A 19,973-nucleotide genomic window follows, 5' to 3' on the forward strand; every position below is an offset into this window, starting at 1 on the left:
TTTGGGAGTGTTCCTTCTTCTGCAGTTTTTTGGAAGAGTTTGAGAAGGATGGGTGTTAGCTCTTCTCTAAATGTTTGATACAATTCACCTGTGAAGCCATCTGGTCCTGGACTTTTGTTTGTTGGAAGATTTTTAATCACAGTTTCAATTTCATTCCTTGTGATTGGTCTGTTCATATTTTCTGTTTCTTCCTGGTTCAGTCTTGGAAGGTTATACCTTTCTAAGAATTTGTCCATTTCTTCCAGGTTGTCCATTTTATTGGCATAGAGTTGCTTGTAGTAGTCTCTTAGGATGCTTTGTATTTCTGCGGTGTCTGTTGTAACTTCTCCTGCTTCATTTCTAATTTTATTGATTTGAGTCCTCTCCCTCTTTTTCTTGATGAGTCTGGCTAATGGTTTATCAATTTTGTTTATCTTCTCAAAGAACCAGCTTTTAGTTTTATTGATCTTTGCTACTGTTTCCTTTGTTTCTATTTCATTTATTTCTGCTCTGATCTTTATGATTTCTTTCCTTCTGCTAACTTTGGATTTTGTTTGTTCTTCTTTCTCTAGTTCCTTCAGGTGTAAGGTTAGATTGTTTATTTGAGATTTTTCTTGTTTCTTGAGGTAGGCTTGTATAGCTATAAACTTCTCTCTTAGAACTGCTTACGCTGCATCCCATAGGTTTTGGATCGTCGTGTTTTCACTGTCATTTGTCTCTAAGTATTTTTTTATTTCCCCTTTGATTTCTTCAGTGATCTCTTGGTTATTTAGTAACGTATTGTTTAGCCTCCATGTGTTTGTGTTTTTTACGTTTTTTTCCCTGTAATTCATTTCTAATCTCACAGCATTGTGGTCAGAAAAGATGCTTGATATGATTTCAGTTCTCTTAAATTTACTGAGGCTTGATTTGTGACCCAAGAGGTGATCTATCCTGGAGAATGTTCCATGCGCACTTGAGAAGAAAGTGTAATCTGCTGTTTTGGGATGGAATGTCCTATAAATATCAATTATATCTATCTGGTCTATTGTGTCATTTAAAGCTTCTGTTTCCTTATTTATTTTCATTTGGGATGATCTGTCCATTGGTGTAAGTGAGGTGTTAAAGTCCCCCACTATTATTGTGTTACTGTCGATTTCCTCTTTTATAGCTGTTAGTAGTTGCCTTATGTATTGAGGTGCTCCTATGTTGGGTGCATATATATTTATAATTGTTATATCTTCTTCTTGGATTGATCCCTTGATCATTATGTAGTGTCCTTCCTTGTCTCTTATAATATTCTTTATTTTAAAGTCTATTTTATCTGATATGAGTATTGTTACGCCAGGTTTCTTTTGATTTCCATTTGCATGGAATATCTTTTTCCAGCCCCTCACTTTCAGTCTGTATGTGTCCCTAGGTCTGAAGTGGGTCTCTTGTAGACAGCATATATATGTCTTGGTTTTGTCCATTCAGCAAGCCTGTGTCTTTTGGTTGGAGCATTTAATCCATTCACATTTAAGGTAATTATCGATGTGTTTCTTAATTGTTCTGGGTTTGTTTTTGTAGGTCCTTTTCCTCTCTTGTGTTTCCCACTTAGAGAAGTTCCTTTAGCATTTGTTGTAGAGCTGGTTTGGTGGTGCTGAATTCTCTTAGCTTTTGCTTGTCTGTAAAGCTTTTGATTTCTCCATTGAATCTGCATGAGATCCTTGCCGGGTAGAGTAATCTTGGTTGTAGGTTCTTCCCTTTCATCACTTTAAGTATATCATGCCACTCCCTTCTGGCTTGTAGAGTTTCTGCTGAGAAATCAGCTGTTAACCTTATGGGAGTTCCCTTCTATGTTATTTGTTGTTTTTCCCTTGCTGCTTTCAATAATTTTTCTTTGTCTTTAATTTTTGCCAATTTGATTACTATGTGTTTCGGCATGTTTCTCCTTGGATTTATCCTGTATGGGACTTGCTGCGCTTCCTGGACTTGGGTGGCTATTTCCTTTCCCATGTTAGGGAAGTTTTCAACTATTATCTCTTAAAATATTTTCTCTGGTCCTTTCTCTCTCTCTTCTCCTTCTGGGACCCCTATAATGCGAATGTTGTTGTGTTTAATGTTGTCCCAGAGGTCTCTTAGGCTGTCTTCATTTCTTTTCATTCTTTTTTCTTTATTCTGTTCCGCAGCAGTGAATTCCACCATTCTGTCTTCTAGGTCACTTATCCGTTCTTCTGCCTCAGTTATTCTGCTACTGATTCCTTCTAGTGTAGTTTTCATTTCAGTTATTGTATTGTTCATCTCTGTTTGTTTGTTCTTTAATTCTTCTAGGTCTTTGTTAAACATTTCTTGCATCTTCTCGATCTTTGCCTCCATTCTTTTTCCGAGGTCCTGGATCATCTTCACTATCATTATTCTGAATTCTCTTTCTGGAAGGTTGTCTATCTCCACTTCATTTAGTTGTTTTTCTGGAGTTTTATCTTGTTCCTTCATCTGGTACATAGCCCTGTGCCTTTTCATCTTGTCTATCTTTCTGTGAATGTGGTTTTTGTTCCACAGGCTGCAGGATTGTAGTTCTTCTTGCTTCTCTTTATTTTATATGTATATATATATATTTTTTAATTTATTTATTATTTATTTTTGGCTGCGTTGGGTCTTCATTGCTATGCGCAGGCTTTTAGTTGTGGCGAGCGGGGGCTACTCTTCATTGTGGTGCGCAGGCTTCTCACTGCAGTGGCTTCTGTTGTTGCAAAGCACGGGCTCTAGGCACGCGAGCTCAGTAGTTGTGGCTCACGGGCTCTAGAGCGCCGGCTCAGTAGTTGTGGCGCATGGGCTTAGTTGCTCTGCGGCATGTGGGGTCTTCCCAGACCAGGGCTCGAACCCGTGTCCCCTGTGTTGGCAGGCGGATTCTTTACCACTGCACCACTAGGGAAGTCTGACAAATACCTTTTAGACAGTACTATAATGTAGTACTAATTGAAACTTAATGGCCTGTATTGTATATGAATCTTAAACATTTCCCTAAATATACAAGCAACTGTTAACAATTACCACAGAAATGAACATTACTTTTCTATTTGAACAATAAACATGAAAGGGTCTTCTCAATGCTAAGAATTAAACTACAAAATAGCATTTATAGGCAAAACCCAAACTTCCTTGGATTAAGTGTATAGACATGTCATCTCAAAGAATGCTTTCTTTCCAGATATGACATGCTTTAATGAAAAATGTGTAATGCAGTATTCAAGAGTCATGGTTTAAGATAGCAAAGTCCAAGCTCACCTTCCTTCATTCCGTGCACTTTCAGACACACTGCTCTTATTCACATTGCCTGCCCGGCCTTTCCCATCAGTCTGTTCCCCGCAGAGTCTGGAGCTGGATGCTGCTGGGGAGGCAGGTTCCTCACAGTCCTGTTCTCGTAATTTGGAGGTGCTCGTTCCATCTGCTCTCACCTCTCTCACTGATGTTTCTGGTGAGGTTTGTATTTCTGTCAAAGTTTCTTGTCCTAAGTAATCATGGTTAGTGATTGCTACTGCAGAAGTGCCGTGATTTGCTGTAGCTCCTGTGCTGGTTCCCATGGATTTGGAAATGACCTTCAGCTTATGTGAACTTGGTTTGTAGTGCTTCTTTTTGTGTTTAACTTTAGAATTGTGCTTTAAGAAAAACTCACACGACTCCTGTAGTACTCTTCGACTTTCACTGATTGGACTGTAAGAAAATCCAAGGAGAGAGTTTACTTGATAAATGTTAAGCGTTATAACAGAAATCATAAAGCATATCACATATCTTGTGCCAAAAATCCTAATTCATTAAAGTTACGTCTATATGATTTACATTATTTATAAAATCTGGGATTATAAATACTATGAGATATAAGTAGATTGCCATGAAATGAAATCTTTTTGTGCATACAGTTAGTTGCTTTTGTCAGCATAAAGCTAGAAAGAAATTAAATAGGCAAAATCAAAAGATGAGGGCAAGAAAACTCAAACCAGCATAAAGTAGGGGATTATCTGTATGTGTATCATATATAAATATATCAAATATGAAAGTAAACCAGAGAGAAAGAACACAGAATATAATTAATGGTCTTTGTTTAAATGCAATTGCTTTCTTTCTAACATTCAAGTTATAGCAAGTTATTCTGAAGTTAGTGTGGGTATACAAATACAGGATAGAGATATAATAATAGTTCAAAAAAATTAAAGTCCAGTTAAATGCAATTCTTCAGGCTACGAAAACTTATTTGTGAAAAGGTTCTGAAATTTTTACCACAAAATGAATTCATTAATCAAACCAATTGGGAACAGTTTAAAAAACTCTATACTACATTGTTGATTGTACACAATGTATAACATATATAAATAACAAAATGAACTATTTACTCATAAATGTAAATCTACTATATTGTTACAGAATATTCCATAAGCTCAAATTTTTACGATCTTAAGCAAGGCAAATAAGTGACATGTTAAGTCAGTATTATGTGTAATAAAATTTAAAGGTAATGATTGTACATCACATTTGAATCATACTCCATAGACTGCCTTACATATATTTGACCCATTTCATCTTTCATCATTGATAAAAAAGGATAAAATTATTTAAAATTCTGAACCCAAAACAATGAACTTAAAGATAGCAGTAATAATACTGGATATATTCTAAGCCATGGAAAGAAAATGCACTTTTTACAAACTTTTCATTCATATTTCAATAGAATAGTACATGTCAAAGACTATCATAACAAATGCTAAAATAAAGCATATCTCTCCATGAAAAAGATTTCAACTTGAAACAACAGTTGACATAATGAAACTCCAGTACAATGATTTGGTATTTGATCTATTTATTTTAAAACAATGTCAGATAATTCAATAGATTCTTACTCTTTCTTGCGACTTCGTTTAAAAAACCCAGCCCATTCTGTGCATGTCTTTTTGCTTCCAACCCAGAAGACAGCAGAGATGCCAACAATTAATGTCATCAGATATTTTATCATAAATAAAGCCAACTCTGGTCGAGTTTCTGTTTTTGCCTACAAAAAAGTAATGAATAAGAATTTTAGTGATACATTTAAAGTGGAAAAAAGTCTATACAGTCAATGCAAAACTTGAACAAAAAGTATAAATCAGTTTGTTTTATTATGAAGTGTTTGATATAACATAATATGAAAAGTGCTTTAAGTGTAATATAGAAGTTCTGAACAAAGAACTTTTATCAAAATATATAGCTAGAAAGGGAAAAATACTTATTAAATATATTTAGGAAGGACGTCTTACATCTTGGCTTGATATCTGGCATTTTTTTTTCCTATAAGTACAGCAGCTTCTTATAATTGCCAAAATATCTGCCTCTCAATATTTATCTTTTCCTTCACTATAATCTATAAAAAAATACATTTAAACTCATTGTAACAACATACTATTTTAGAGTCTTTATGTATTGTTGATGTTTTGTTACAAAAACTTAGAGCAAAATAAGTTATCAGTAAAATGTAAAAATGTGGAAATTTTCTAAAAATTAAATCATACTTTTCTTTCAAGCATAAACTTTCAAATATTTTTTAAATGTTACAAGTATCAAAATACTACACATTATGCATTATATCTTGCGTTTTTCACTTAGTAATATTTCTTGGAGACCATTCTAGAGCACTTCATTCTTTTTAAAGGCTGTTCCATTGTGTGGATGAACTATAATTTATTCAGCTATCCCTACTAATAGATATTCAGGTTATTTCCAACCTATTGCCATTGCAAATAATGTTGCAGTGACTATCTTTGTATGTATATAATTTCTCACATTTGTGAACAGAGCTGTCGATAAATTCCCAGAAGGACAGGATAAAAGAGTATGAGCATTTTAAATGCCAGATATTATCAAAATGCTTTCCACAGAATGTTGAACTAATTGAACAGCAAAGTCTAGAATGTGTATTTTGCCAGTTTCATCAATGCAGTGGTTATAAAACCTGTCATAAGCAGAAATATAATTTTATTATAACTTTAATTTGCATCTGCCTTATAACATTTTTCATATGTTTAAGAACAGCTTTTTTATTTTCCTTTTTTGTGACCCCTCTATACATTCTTTTCTCATTTTTATATCAGATTGTTGGTTTTTTTCTTATTGATCTATAGGAACTCTTTATAAATAAGGAAATTAGCCCTTCAATTATGATGTGATGTGTGAATAAATTTTCCCAGTTGGTCTCCTGACTTTGATTATGGTGGGGTTTTTTGCCATGCAGAATCTGAAAAAAGTTTTTTCCTTAGTCAAATTTAGCAGTCTTTTCTTTTATAGCTCCTGGATTTTATATCATAAAGTCCTTCCCCACTATAAGATTAGAATTTTCTCACTTTATCTTCTAATATCGTTTCTTTCTTTACATGAAACGTAATCTTAAAAAATCATATATCTTGGGCTTCCCAGGTGGCACAGTGGTTGAGAATCTGCCTGCCAATGCAGGGGACACGGGTTCGAGCCCTGGTCTGGGAAGATCCCACATGCCACGGAGCAACTAGGCCCGTGAGCCACAACTACTGAGCCTGCGCGTCTGGAGCCTGTGCTCCACAACAAGAGAGGACGTGATAGTGAGAGGTCCGCGCACCGCGATGAAGAGTGGCCCTCGCTTGCCGCAACTAGAGAAAGCCCTCGCACAGAAACGAAGACCCAACACAGCCAAAAATAAAAATAAATTAATTAATTAAAAAAATAAAATAAAAAATCATATATCTTAAACTTTTAAGTAGTATGTAACAGTTGCCTTCCCCCCCTAGTTTGCCAAAAATACTGAGGAATCTAGGAGACATTTAATACAGCAGTATCACTTTAAGAGAGCTCACTTATTAATCATATAGTAAAAACAGACAATGGATAACACACTATGGACAGGATGTAAGGCAGGTAAAACCATTATCCCCACATATCAGTATGTAAAATAGATTTCACTGTGTTACAGTGCAGTAATTTTCTAGAATATAAATTATGTAAAATAATTCAGCCCACACATTGCTTGATCTGATACACTGTGATGACAGCACTCACACTCAATATAATTAGTTAACACCATATATAAATATTCAAGAAAATGTATAAAATCTATTAAAAACAAAGTTTCTATTTAAAAAAACTCAACTAAAATGCTTTAAGAGATTTTCTATTTTCAGATATTTTTTTTAAATCTTAAAATCACACTTTAATCCAACCAGAAGCATCAGAAACATATGAAACATATTTTGTTTTAATTGTGTGCTTTGTCATAAGAAATGACAGGGTGGTTTCGGCATAAATTCTGTTTTTATAAGCATATACAAGCAAAGTATAAGATGATATATACCATTTTATTATAAACCCAAATAAGGGTTTCCCCAACCAACTAACTGAAGAATTAAAAACAACTACTTCTCTCTCTCTTTTTTTTTTTTTTGGCTGCTCCGTTCGGCTTGCAGAATCTTAGTTCCCCAATCAGGGATTGGACCCTGGCCCCCTGCAGTGGAAGCGCCGAGTCCTAACCACTGTACCACCAGGGAAGTCCTGCAAGTTACTTCTCTTTTTCTCCCTATGACAAGACCTGTTCTTCTGATTCTGTTCTGTAGTACTATTCATCTGCCTTTGCAAGCCAATTTAATTTTTAAAAGAATAGCTAAAGGAGGCACTTTACTATTGTAACTGAAGCTAAAACTTCAGGAAAGAACTTTTGGGACACTCACCCTAGTTTCAACTGAGGCATAGGGAACAACTCCCTCTGTCTATTGGATTTTCTCACCTGAAATCTAATTTTATGGTCATGACTAATTCAAAGATATTTCCAGGGAACATTTTCCATGTTAAAATTAAATAGTGAAATAACACAAATGATAGGTTTTTACCTGGTAAGGACATGGGATGTGGTACTGACGACAATGGTCAGAGACCCAAGTTATCTCCCAGGTTATCCTGTTCACTTGCTCATAGACGTAACATCCAAGAAGTGTCACTAATGGCACAAGATACAGGCCACTGAAGACTCCAATTCGAATCATAAATTTCTTTAGTTTCTCTTGGTTCCGGCCATCATGTTGTATAACTTGTCGAACATGATTTAAGGAAATAATGCCAGCTAAAAGAAGAGAGAGCCCGACAAACACACAAAGGCACAGTGGCAAGAGTACAAAGTAGCGAGAGGCATCCAGGTCATAAAGGCCGACAAAGCAAACTCCACTAATATTGTCCCCTTCAACTTTGTTCATAGCAAGAAGCATAATGGTCAGAAAACCTGGTATTCCCCATGCAACAGCATGAAACCACACTGCTTTTTGTTCAATGGCTTCACAACTCCATTTTCTCCCAGCAGCTAAGAACCAAGTAATGGTAAGAATCACCCACCACACAGTGCCAGCCATTGTGAAAAAATACAAAAACATAAACAAAACGGTGCAAGCCTTATTTTGAGAGCCTAGAACAACTGTGTCACCAAGTTCTAGTTTCTCATCTGCCTTATTGCAGGCTGTGCTATTGCCTAGCAAGAATCCAATGAAGTACATAAGAGATACAATGCTGTAACAGACAGAGTAATATATAATTGGTCTCTCAGGGTATCTGAACCTTCTAACATCAATTAAAAAAGTAAGGAATGTAAACAGAGTTGCACAAAGACAAAATATTGAAACTATTCCAATAAAACTTTTTGCAAACTCTAGCTCATCACTTTTAAAATACATGTTGGGGCATGGAGGTGCACACTGGTCAATTCCCAGAAACTTATAGCCTTGTCCCCCAGAAGTCTTAAGATGCCTTGGACACCAAAATCCAATGTCTCTTTGGACTTGTTCTGTTTTCTTGTGAGGACTGAGAAACTCTGTGTGTTGATCAAAAGTTACAGGAACAGACTCGTCACAGTACTGTAATCTGTAAAGATTTTAAAAAATAATACATGAAGTCGACATTTTTGAGTCACTATTTTAATACTCTGCTTTCCAACTATAAAATATTTCCTTATGCATTCATAACTGATGGGAAGACATACGAGCTTAAACAGATTACAGCTTTAGAGCTGGGGAGAAAGTTTTGAAGTTGACTAAAAACTTGTAGATGTTAATGAGGCCCCAACACACTAACAAATATATTATCAGGCAAGTGAACATGAAAACTCCCTTACTCAGAAAACAATCAATTAATAATTGTTAAATAATTTCTGGTTTCAAGACTAAGTACTTAAGAAAGAATTTATCTTGATTGGTATTCTCTAGACAAAAAAATGCTGGCTTGTCTGTTAAAGCATTTGAAATATGTCTTGGGGAAATTAATTTTTATTTTCTAGCGTCCATGAGCAAAGTAGATAAGCCTCATAGTAAGGTGATGACAACTAAAATGACTGAAATGAGATCATTTCCCGGATGGAGAGGATAGAGTTCAAGTGATATCTAAGTTCATAAAGAAGGGCAAGAAGAGGAAGGCTGAGGACGAGCTTAACTCACATCACCGTTTTGTTGCAGTGTGGCTGTTTGCCTCCCTTGTTTATGGGCAGACCGGAGTGATAGAAAGGGATATTGCTGTTTTGTGCAGAACTTTATCACTGAGTTGTCTCCACACACCAGAATTATTTTGGAGGATCTACATAGTTTAGAAATTAGTGGAGGTTTTTAAGGAGAAAGTGGTTGAAATATGCTTTAGATAAGAATAGAAAATAATAAAACATATGCCCATAAAAACAACACAGATGTATCTACAAGCTGTTTCAAAAGGTGGTATGTCAGTTTTGTTTTATATCTTTTTAAATAAAGCAATATAACATTACAGATACAGTTTGGACCCCTTTCTGGTCCTATTCTCTTTTCTCTCTCTTCCAAAATATTCACTACAAGTTCAGTTTTTATTTCTCCTCATGCATTTTTAAATATTTTACTATGTTATTTTCCAACTACAATGTTATATAGTATTATTTTACAGGTTTTGAACTTTATATAAATGACATTGTGCTATATACATCATACTTTTTTTTAACTTATGCTATAATTTTTAGATTTATCCATATTGACAGATGTGGGTCAACTGCATTCATCTTATAACTGTATAGCAGTATTCTAGTGTGTAAGTACATCACAATTTACTTATCATTCTTACAGTGGACTTTCAGACTTTTTCTCATTTAAAAAAAATTACGAATAATGCTACAATAAGTATTCTTGCATATGATTCCTTGTTTGGGGAAAAGTTTCTATAGAAGGGGATCTCCTAAGATGTATGGCATGAGCATCTTCACCTTTACTATGTATTAAGTTGTTCTGGAAAGTGATTATGTATCTACCAGAAATGTATGAGTTCCACAAGGGTCTATAGTTTCTTCAGTCTACAGATAAAGAAACAAAAAGAGAGCCACCTTCCTTCCCAGATTTATTATATGAGGTGTCATTATGTTAGTAGAATATTTCAAATTACAAGCTCCCAACGTCTAGAGAATAGGAGATAAAAGTAATTAATCAAGACAGATGCAAAAAGGTCCATGAATTGATAATAAGGCCCATTTCTCCCCAGTTTAGGGCAAAGGCACCATCACACATTCTCATAGAACTATGCACCCTCATTTGTTGTATTAACACAGTTGTAATTTTGCATTTATTTTTATGATTATTTGATTACTCTCTGTTCCTCCCACCCCACTGTAAGTTCCCTGAAAACAAGAACCAAGTCTGGTTTTGCTCACCACTGTTTACAGTGTTGATATATAGTAAGTGCCTAACATATATTAAGTGTGCAGTAAACAGCTGTTGACTTAAATAATGAAAGCCTGTCACTAATATTCTGGAAAATTAATACCAATATTGAAATATCATCAGTAGCTTTCAGCTGAAAACATAATTTACCTGTCACATTCAAGTTCCTCAGGCCATCGGATCCCAAAAGTGTCCATTAATTTTTTGCAGTCAGAATACACTTTCTCACAAAATTTACGACAGGGTGGAACCACATCAATTTGCTCTGTGCAGGTTGGTACGAAAGCTTTGCAAAGGAAAGTTTCAACATTTGGTGAACATTCCAGATTTGCAAGAGGAAGAAAAAGCTATTAAGAAAAACAGTAAGATAAGGTTAGAAAACATTTTAATATAACAAATGAATTTTTTAGTATATACTTTTTCACTTAGTCTCCAAAAGAATCTTTAAATCTCACTCTCAATATAATCAAATTTGAGGAGATAATTTTGTTTAGTTAGACATAAGAACCCTTAATACACAGTGAAATATTATTTTATTCAACTATGCATTTTTCAAGAAAACATGCTAAATCAAAACAAATCAAAAGTATGATTTGATTGCTAGATGAAATAGATCATACAAATATTTAATTTGTAAGTATATGCTGAAATACCTTAACGCTTCACTGCACATTCTACAGAATAAAGGAATGTTTGGGGTGGAGGAAACAGCATGAAAAAAGGCACGAGGATCACAAGAACATGGAGTATTCAGGGCAAGAAGTCCAGTATGACTACAAGATAAGGTCAAAGAGGTGAAGTCAAGGACAGAGTAGAGAGAGATGAGACTGGAGAGGTTCTCTGGACCTGATTGTGGAGAGCATGGATGACATGCTAAATTGCTTGGATTCAAAAATAAGGAGTGGGATACTATGGGAGAGTTGTAAGCAGGACGTGTCTCTACAGTCTGACAGCTAAGTTTGAATGCTAGCTCCACATTTACTAGTTTTATAACTTTGGCAAGTTACTTAAATTCTCTGTGCCTTAGTTTCTTCATCTGTAAACTGGCAATAATAACAGTACCTGTCTCATAAAATCTTCATGAATACTAAGTTAATAAATGTAAAGCATTTGTAACAGTGTCTGCCATACAGGTAAGTACTCAATAAATATTAGTTATTGTGATTACCCTTTAGAGAGTGTGGACAGGTTCTGGAAAAACATGGTAGATTGAGCACATATGTTTATCTCCTTTCCCTCCTCCTTGCTTCCTTAGTAACATGACAATAAAGAAAAAAAAAGGTACTAACCTATTAGTAAGTGAACAAGATAAACTACATTAGCATATCTGAGTTTTCCAAAGAACAAAAATGAAACAAAACAACAAAAAACAAAGCCCCAAACTCTGAGCAACAGAAAGCTATTAGAGGAGTGATAAGTCACTTAACGGGACAAAGCTGGAGTGGAGGGATTCACATGAGAATGAGCTGATTTGTCCTAAAGAATCTGAGAGTCTCAGTTCTTTGAAGCACCAAGTAGCATAAAAGGCTAAAATTGGAGGAATGTTTACAAATTACTTCCTCACTATGTCACCCCCCATCCCCACCCAGGCAGCCAGATGACCACCGCATTCTACCAGAGTTGTTTCCAGAAGAGATGGCACTAGAGACGTTCTGCACTTGGCTATCAGGCACAGAGCAGGGCAGAAGTACAATCCACAGTGACGAAAGGGGGACTGAGTAAGAGTCTACCTACAGAAACAGGAAGCCCTCACCTTCTTTTCCTGCTCTATTCCCAAAAGACTGGCAAACAGGCATACACCTACCATCCCCAATCTTTGAAAAAACCCAACAGTCTTGGAGAAAAGACTTCTCTCTACACATTGACAATGAAAAAGCTAGTTGACCTCAAGCTCACCTTACCAAGAAGCCCACCGGTGACCAGTCCTATTCACGCACACAGAGCTTTTCAGGGCCCTACAAACATGAACGGGCAGCCAAGGATCATCAGGCATTTGAAGAAAGCATCACGAAAGACAGAGACCAAAACAAGCAAGCAGATAAAAGGAAATTTGGAGGAAATAGAGACTATGCAGGGAACAGAAGAAAACAAATCACCAAACAAACAAAACCCTGAATAACTTAAGTGAGAAGCTATCGCTTCCATTAAAAAAGAATAAGATGATATGGAAAATTTAAAAATAATAAGATAGCTGAAATTAAAAACTCTATAGAAGGATTAGAAGATAAAGCTGAAGGAAGAGATGGACAATAGGAGGATCACTCCAAGTGTCCAACTCCTGACTAAAGGACTTCCATAAAGAAACAAGGAAAATGCGAGTTGGGGTGATAATCAAAGAAGAAATTAAGAACATTTCTCAGAACAGAAGGATACCAGTTTCCACACTGAAAAGGTTGGCAGCACACTGCAATCCTGCTACTAAAACATTTCTGGGCTAAAACATCAGTCAATGAACTCTCTTTTACAGAGATCTCTCTCATATTCTCCTCTTTTTTCAAACCTCCAGTTCCACACCCCATCCTCTCAGTTGATGATTCTGTTCCTAGTTCACTGAGAAATCAAAAATAACCAAAAGACAACTTCCTTATTCTCTCACAAAAGGTACCAAACCTAACTGCAGCTTATCCACATTCTCTGCCTTCACTATTTCAATGGTTGAATAACTTGAACTCCTAATCAACCAAGTCTTCCGTTTGTACACTGGATCTCTTCCCACTTGTCTAGTCAAGGACTTTGCTCTGGTAACTGTCCTGTCTCCTATTCTTGCAGTAATTTCCCCCTCTGTGTTACAGTGATTCCCCCATCATACAAACTTATTCTATTATCTCTCACCATAAAAAAAAATCTTTCCTTGGGCTTCCCTGGTGGCGCATTATTAAGAATTCACCTGCCAATGCAGGGGACACGGGTTCGATCCCTGGTCTGGGAAGATCCCACATGCCGTGGAGCAGCTAAGCCTGTGCACCACAACTGCTGAGCCTGCGCTCTAGAGCCCATGAGCCACAACTATTGAGCCTGCGTGCCACAACTACCGAAGCCCGTGAGCCTAGAGCCCATGCTCCATAACAAGAGAAGCCACCGCAATGAGAAGCCCGCGCACCACAATGAACAGTAACCCCTGCTCGCCGCAACTAGAGAAAGCCCGCGTGCAGCAACAAAGACCCAATGCAGCAAAAAATTAAAAAAAAAAAAAACAACTTTCCTTGACTCCACATTCCCACCCCCACCCAGCTATTATTTCATTTTTCTCTTCCTCTTTATAGAAAAAACCCTGAAAACAGTTGTCTTTACCCACTTTCTCCAATTCTGCTCTTCCTTTTTTTTTTTTAACATCTTTATTGGAGTATAATTGCTTTACAATGGTGTGTTAGTTTCTGCTTTATAACAAAGTGAATCAGTTATACATATACATATGTTCCCATATCTCTTCCCTCTTGAGTCTCCCTCCCTCCCACCCTCCCTATCCCACCCCTCTAGGTGGTCACAAAGCACCGAGCTGATCTCCCTGTGCTATGCGGCTGCTTCCCACTAGCTATCTATTTTACGTTTGGGAGTGTATATATGTCCATGCCACTCTCTCACTTTGTCACAGCTTACCCTTCCCCCTCCCCATATCCTCAAGTCCATTCTCTAGTAGGTCTGTCCAAGGGGATGGGAGTGGAGGATTGGAACTGACAGATTATATGATATTCTGAGCATCTGAGATAATTACTGCTATATGTCTAACAGGTCTGCTGGGACATCTAAAAAAAAAATTAACCATAGGTACACAGAAAACAAAGCAAATGGGGAAAAATGCAGTTGCTGTATTAACTACGTGGGGGGGGGGAGGTTTTATGGGAAATAAATGCAATCAAAGTATACTACTTGATTCAGCAGTGAAAAAAAAATTGTATTAGGAGGTTGAGAGGAGAAGTAAAAGTGGTAAAGTAAGATAAATATATTATCAACTACCATAATGAAGGAAAGACTAAAAGTCTACTGCCTGAAGTTCTAAATTGATGAATCCAAATAACACACTAAGCATATTAGGTAGAATATGGCCTATGTAGCAGAGGAACACCTAAAAGAGTTCAAAGTGGCTGCCACTGGGGAGGAGGACTGGGTGGGGATAGAGAACAGTGGACAGGGATTATTGTTTTTCTGTTAAAAGTCTTTAATAATGAGGGTTTTTTCCCAGCTTTATTCAGGTACAATCGATGTATGATAAACTGAACATGTATAAAGTGCGCACATTGACGGGTTTTGAAACCATTACCATAATCAAAGTAACAAATTCATCCATCACTACCAGAAGTTTCCTCTTGCCTCTTGGTAATCCCTCCTCTTATCTCCCCTCTCATCAACACCCTCTTCCCCCACCTGTAACCTTCCCTGGCAACCATTGCTCTGTTTTCTGTCACTAAAGAGTGGTATTTTCTAGAATTTTTCATGAATTTATACAGTATATTTTCTTTTCTGTCTGGCTTCTTTCACTCAGCATCATTTTGAGATTCATCCTGTTGTTCTGTGTATCAATACTTCATTCTTTTTAATTGCTGAGTGGTACTCTATTGTATGGCTATGCCATAATTTGTTTATCCATTCACCCGTTGATGGACAGTATGAAGTGCCTGTGGGACATGTGAGTGTGGATGTCTACTAACAGGAAGTTAAACAAATAGAGCTCTGCAGGCGAGAGACTTTAGGTTAAGGATATAGATGAGGAAGTCATCATTATAAAAACAGTAACTGAAATAATTGAATGTAATTATCCAAAGAGAACACGTAGAGTTAGACGAAAAATTGGATTCAAAAATCTGATTCAACGCACTGAACTTATATATTGTCTTCTTCCTTTCCAAATACCACTGAAATGTGAGAAAATGTTTAAAGATAAAAAAGAAAATCTACAGCTGTACAAAAAAACAGGGGAAGGGTCTCATCAGTGAGCTATGAACACTGAGACCTCTCTGAAAAATAAATAGGAGAATGAGGACTTCTATTTTCAGCACTGTGACCAATTAAATATCTCTGGCCACAAAACATTCAGATTCTAGATAAACCGCAACAGATATACATTAAAATGCATTGCTGAGCACTGCATACGCCTAATAAAATAGCATAAAATATGTAAAATGAAAAGCAACAAATCTATAAGGAGAAGTGGACAATTCCATGATCACAATCAGAAATTTCAATTCATATTTGTTAGTAAATGAAAGGCCAAGCAGACAAAAAAAAGATTAATAAGTAAGTATGAGATGTGATTACAATACTACAATTAACAAGTCTCATTTAAAAGGCACACCCAACAATTAGAGGACAAGAGCTGTGGAGGACTTTTGGACCAGTGGAGAATTCACCCTGCCCTGATGGGGGCAAAGTGACTGAGCAAAGACAGGGCTGCCACGGTTGTATACTGTATCTCGCTTATCTGAATGGTGCTGAGGCCCAAACCTTTGCCACCTAACAAGAGCTTGTTGGAGAGCAAACAGTAGGGTACTTTTCCCAGTTTTCTCTGTCTGGAGGGGGAGAAAGCCCAGCTTGTGTGAGTATCCCCCTCTCGGACTGAGGTGGAATAAAGGGAGGCATGGGCAACTGGTAGCATTTACCTCTTTGTTTCCTGTTCCAAGTAAGCCTAGTTCCTACAAATTTTGAGTGTCTGGTAATCAAATCTTATGATGGAAATAATTAAAACACACTGTTTAATTCTTCTAACTCAGAAGCCATTCTACAATAGCTATAAATAAATTGACGGTCAGCACTTAAGAACTATTATTGTCCAGGGCAGGCAAAATGAAAGTAACACGAGTACTTTTTGCTATATTAGAACAATTTTCTTATGGGGCAAACATGGCAAGTCACATCCTCTGTTTAATTCTTCTAGAGTGCCAACACTGGTTAATCCAATAACGTTGCTGTTCATGCAATCCGCAGGGATAAATCAGATGCTGAAAACTCAAATACCTTCAGTGGCCAGGCAGATAAATTCAGAAGGGTATAAGACAGCAGGAGTAGTTGGGGAGCAGCTGCTACTCAGTTCTAGCGGACTGTTATTGGAGAGTGGAAGCACAGAGCTGTTAGGTATTTCAATTTTTCATAAGAAAACAGAACCTGGATTTGTATGCGAAATCTCCAAATTAAAAAAAATTTTAATGTAAACATTTAAAATAATGTACAGGGCAAACAAAACATGTCTTCAGATCAGATCTAGTGTGGGTCACTAATGTTCAAGCTCCGTTGCAAACTAATAGACATAAAGAAATTTTTTTAGACTTGGAAGGGACCTGAGTAGACTTTTAAGCCAGTTGTTTTTAAAATGTGTGTGTGTATTCTGCCAAGGAATAGTTTCTTTAACTAAGAGGTTACAAAGAAGCTTAATATATTAAATAAATAAAAGCACAGCTGCTCCGGTTGAACAGGAAGCCCTCCCTCTGAGACACCTCTCACTGCTCCCCTTCCCCACCGGTGACCTCAAACCACCTCCAGAGATCACAGTTTGAAAACTACTGAGCTAATCCATTTTCTCAGATTACAAGTGAGAAAATGAAATCCAATTCCTCACTGAAATTGTTACTGAAATCCCCAAATCTAGCCTAAATTAGAATTAAGTGCCCTTATTCCTGAGATAATGCTACTGATAATAAATGAGATTTATTCAGCACCTACCATAAACTAGGCACTGTGCTTTCTCATATACCAGTTGTTTTTACAACAATCCTGTGAGAGAGATGTTTTTTTTTTTTTTTTTTTTTTAAAGTATGATTTTTTTTTTTTTTAATATTTTTATTTATTTATTTATTTATTTATGGCTGTGTTGGGTCTTCATTTCTGTGTGAGGGCTTTCTCCAGTTGCGGCAAGTGGGGGCCATTCTTCATCGCGGTGCATGGGCCTCTCACCACCGCGGCCTCTCTTGTTGCGGAGCACAGGCTCCAGACGCGCAGGCTCAGTAGTTGTGGCTCACGGGCCCAGTTGCTCCGTGGCATGTGGGATCTTCCCAGACCAGGGCTCGAACCCGTGTCCCCTGCATTGGCAGGCAGATTCTCAACCACTGCGCCACGAGGGAAGCCCGAGGGATGTTCTTTTTGCTCGGGGTTCTCATTGCGGTGGCTTCTCTTGTGGAGCACAGGCTTCAGTAGTTGCAGCGCATGGGCTCAGTAGTTGTGGCCCGCAGGCTTAGTTGCTCTGCGGCATGTGGGATCTTCCTGGACCACGGATCGAACCCGCGTCCTCTGCATTGTCAGGCGGATTCTTAACCACTGTGCCACCAGGGAAGTCCCTGAGAGGGATGTTCTTATCTCCACCTTGCAGATGAGGAAACTGAAGCTCTAAGAGCACCTTTCATAGGGTCACATAAGTAGTAAGTGGCAACCAGGATGGGAACCTGGGTCCAAATGACTCCAGATCTGTCCTCTGTAACCCTGATACTAAGTTGCCACCCAACTCTCCCTGAAAATTACCCTTCCCCAAAGCATGAGACAGGCAGGAATGCCAATAAGAATGAAGGGGAAGAAGGATATCAAAAGAGGACTGAGAATCTTCTAACATGAAACAAAACTCAACAAATGTTCACAGGACACATTAATCAAAGACAGTAAAACCTCAAACTATGTTTATCATATTCAGATGATACATGTACCTCCTGAAGCAGGTAATTCTGGAACAGGTAATTTTTAAAATCTATCTACCTATCTATCTATCTATCTATCTAAAAAAAATTTTTTTGGCCGCGCCATGCAGCTTGCGGTATCTTAGTTCCCCGACCAGGGATCGAACCCATGCCCCATGCAGTGCAAGCTTGGAGTCCTAACCACAGGACACCAGGGAATTCCCTGGAACAGGTAATTTTAGAACAAATAATAGCACTTTAAATAATGGATAGTCAGCCTGTTATTGAACTCATCCCAAATGGTTGAAAAAACAGAATGAGCATATTTCCCTAATTGTTTAAATAAAATTCTTGACAGGAATCTTTTATGTTCTTCCATAAAATGTCCTAGGTATCATTCTCAGAAACCAAACCTTGACTGAGATGGAAAGACTACTAACCTGACTCATTGTGACATTTCTTGTGTCCTTAATCTTATACTCAGAATATCAGATTATTAAACTAGTATTTAGCATGGTAAGTGCTATGTAAACCCATGAACTGAGCAATGTTCAAACTTTCTAGGCTCTTCAGTCCGTTCCCTCTCTCCTCCCTGAACGACACACCTTCTTCAACTCTCTCAGTAACCCAGAGCCTTCATGGTCTCACACAAGAATTTCTCCTTTTCAAATTTTATTCTCAAAGAAGGCTCAGAAACTCACCCAATAACTAACCACAGCATTAAAAAAATCAATGCTGCTTTTGAAATTCTAGCATTAAGTAATAATTAAAATAGTCCTGTTGATTACACTTTTAACACTCAGAGAAATAAAAGGTAGGAACCTTTAAGAAAATGGTCAGTTCCTGGTAGAAATCCTGTGGTAGTTACTATCAGTACTAGCAAGGACAAGGAAGAAGAGGGCAATTAAGAAGGCAAACTATACCACTATTCTGAAAAAGAGCAGAGCCAAACTATGATATATAGACAATGAGAACCAAAATATGTGGAGTATTTTATATAATCATTTGCTGGAAATAATGCCAGCATTGTAATTCTGGTTCCAACTCTGTCATTAACTGCTGGTGTCACCTTTGAAAGATAATTTTCTGTCTTTGAGTCTCAGAGCATTCATCAGTAAAATGAACATGATGAACTACTGGATGGTCTCTAAGGACACTTTATGGCTCAGAAAGTTTATGAAGAGGGTAACAAAGACTTGAATAACAGAGCTGGACATAAATTTCAAAGCAACTGTAGGTACCACAATGAAATTTTCTCCTTGTTAGTTAACTAACTCTGTCTTACACTGAGCTTTACAGTGAACATTTCCATATCCATCTGCCCAGCAGTCCTATTCTGGGGAATCCCAAAGTAGGTGGGATGTTACAGAAGCTTAAGGACAGATGCAGGGGTGCAACCTGACAACAAAAACATAGGCACATAATCTAAGCTTGGCCAGCTGGATGCTCCAGGTATTGAGATTCTTGTATAAAAGAACAGTCAGATTATTTGAGGCAGTTGCAGTGGGATCAATAATACCCACAGTGCCAAAATAAGTGTCCAGGGACAATGGTTCAGGAAGTGTCCACTGGCGTTGGCACTGGTGACAGACTGATCTTATGGCATGATCTTAGCTGTGTTCTGGTTCCCTTTGCTTCTCCCTGGTTTTCCAGCCTCTCCATTGATCCGACAAGCTACCCAACATCCACCCATTTTCTGCTTCAGTTAGTCAAAGTTGGTTTCTATTGTTTGCAACCAAGA

The 19,973-nt window shown here is 37.3% G+C and overlaps 1 protein-coding gene across 4 annotated transcripts in view; it reads right to left on the reverse strand.

Moving 5' to 3' along the window:
- FZD6 (frizzled class receptor 6) overlaps window positions 1-19,973 on the reverse strand; it is a 36,348-nt gene that overhangs the window by 2,483 nt on the left and 13,892 nt on the right. For 2 of the 4 annotated variants that reach the window (XM_036830989.1, XM_036830988.1), the window contains 4 exons: window positions 10,791-10,987; window positions 7,818-8,835; window positions 4,833-4,981; window positions 3,226-3,651 (listed from right to left, as the gene is read on the reverse strand). In XM_036830989.1, the coding sequence (XP_036686884.1) occupies window positions 3,226-3,651; window positions 4,833-4,981; window positions 7,818-8,835; window positions 10,791-10,987 (1,790 nt within the window). Of the gene's footprint in view, window positions 1-3,225; window positions 3,652-4,832; window positions 4,982-7,817; window positions 8,836-9,404; window positions 9,480-10,790; window positions 10,988-13,140; window positions 13,148-19,973 lie in introns of those variants that run through there. The other 2 variants (XM_036830991.1, XM_036830992.1) reach the window with 2 other exon arrangements.

This window comes from Balaenoptera musculus, chromosome 17, assembly GCF_009873245.2.
Source record: "Balaenoptera musculus isolate JJ_BM4_2016_0621 chromosome 17, mBalMus1.pri.v3, whole genome shotgun sequence".
Taxonomy (NCBI): Eukaryota; Metazoa; Chordata; class Mammalia; order Artiodactyla; family Balaenopteridae; genus Balaenoptera; species Balaenoptera musculus.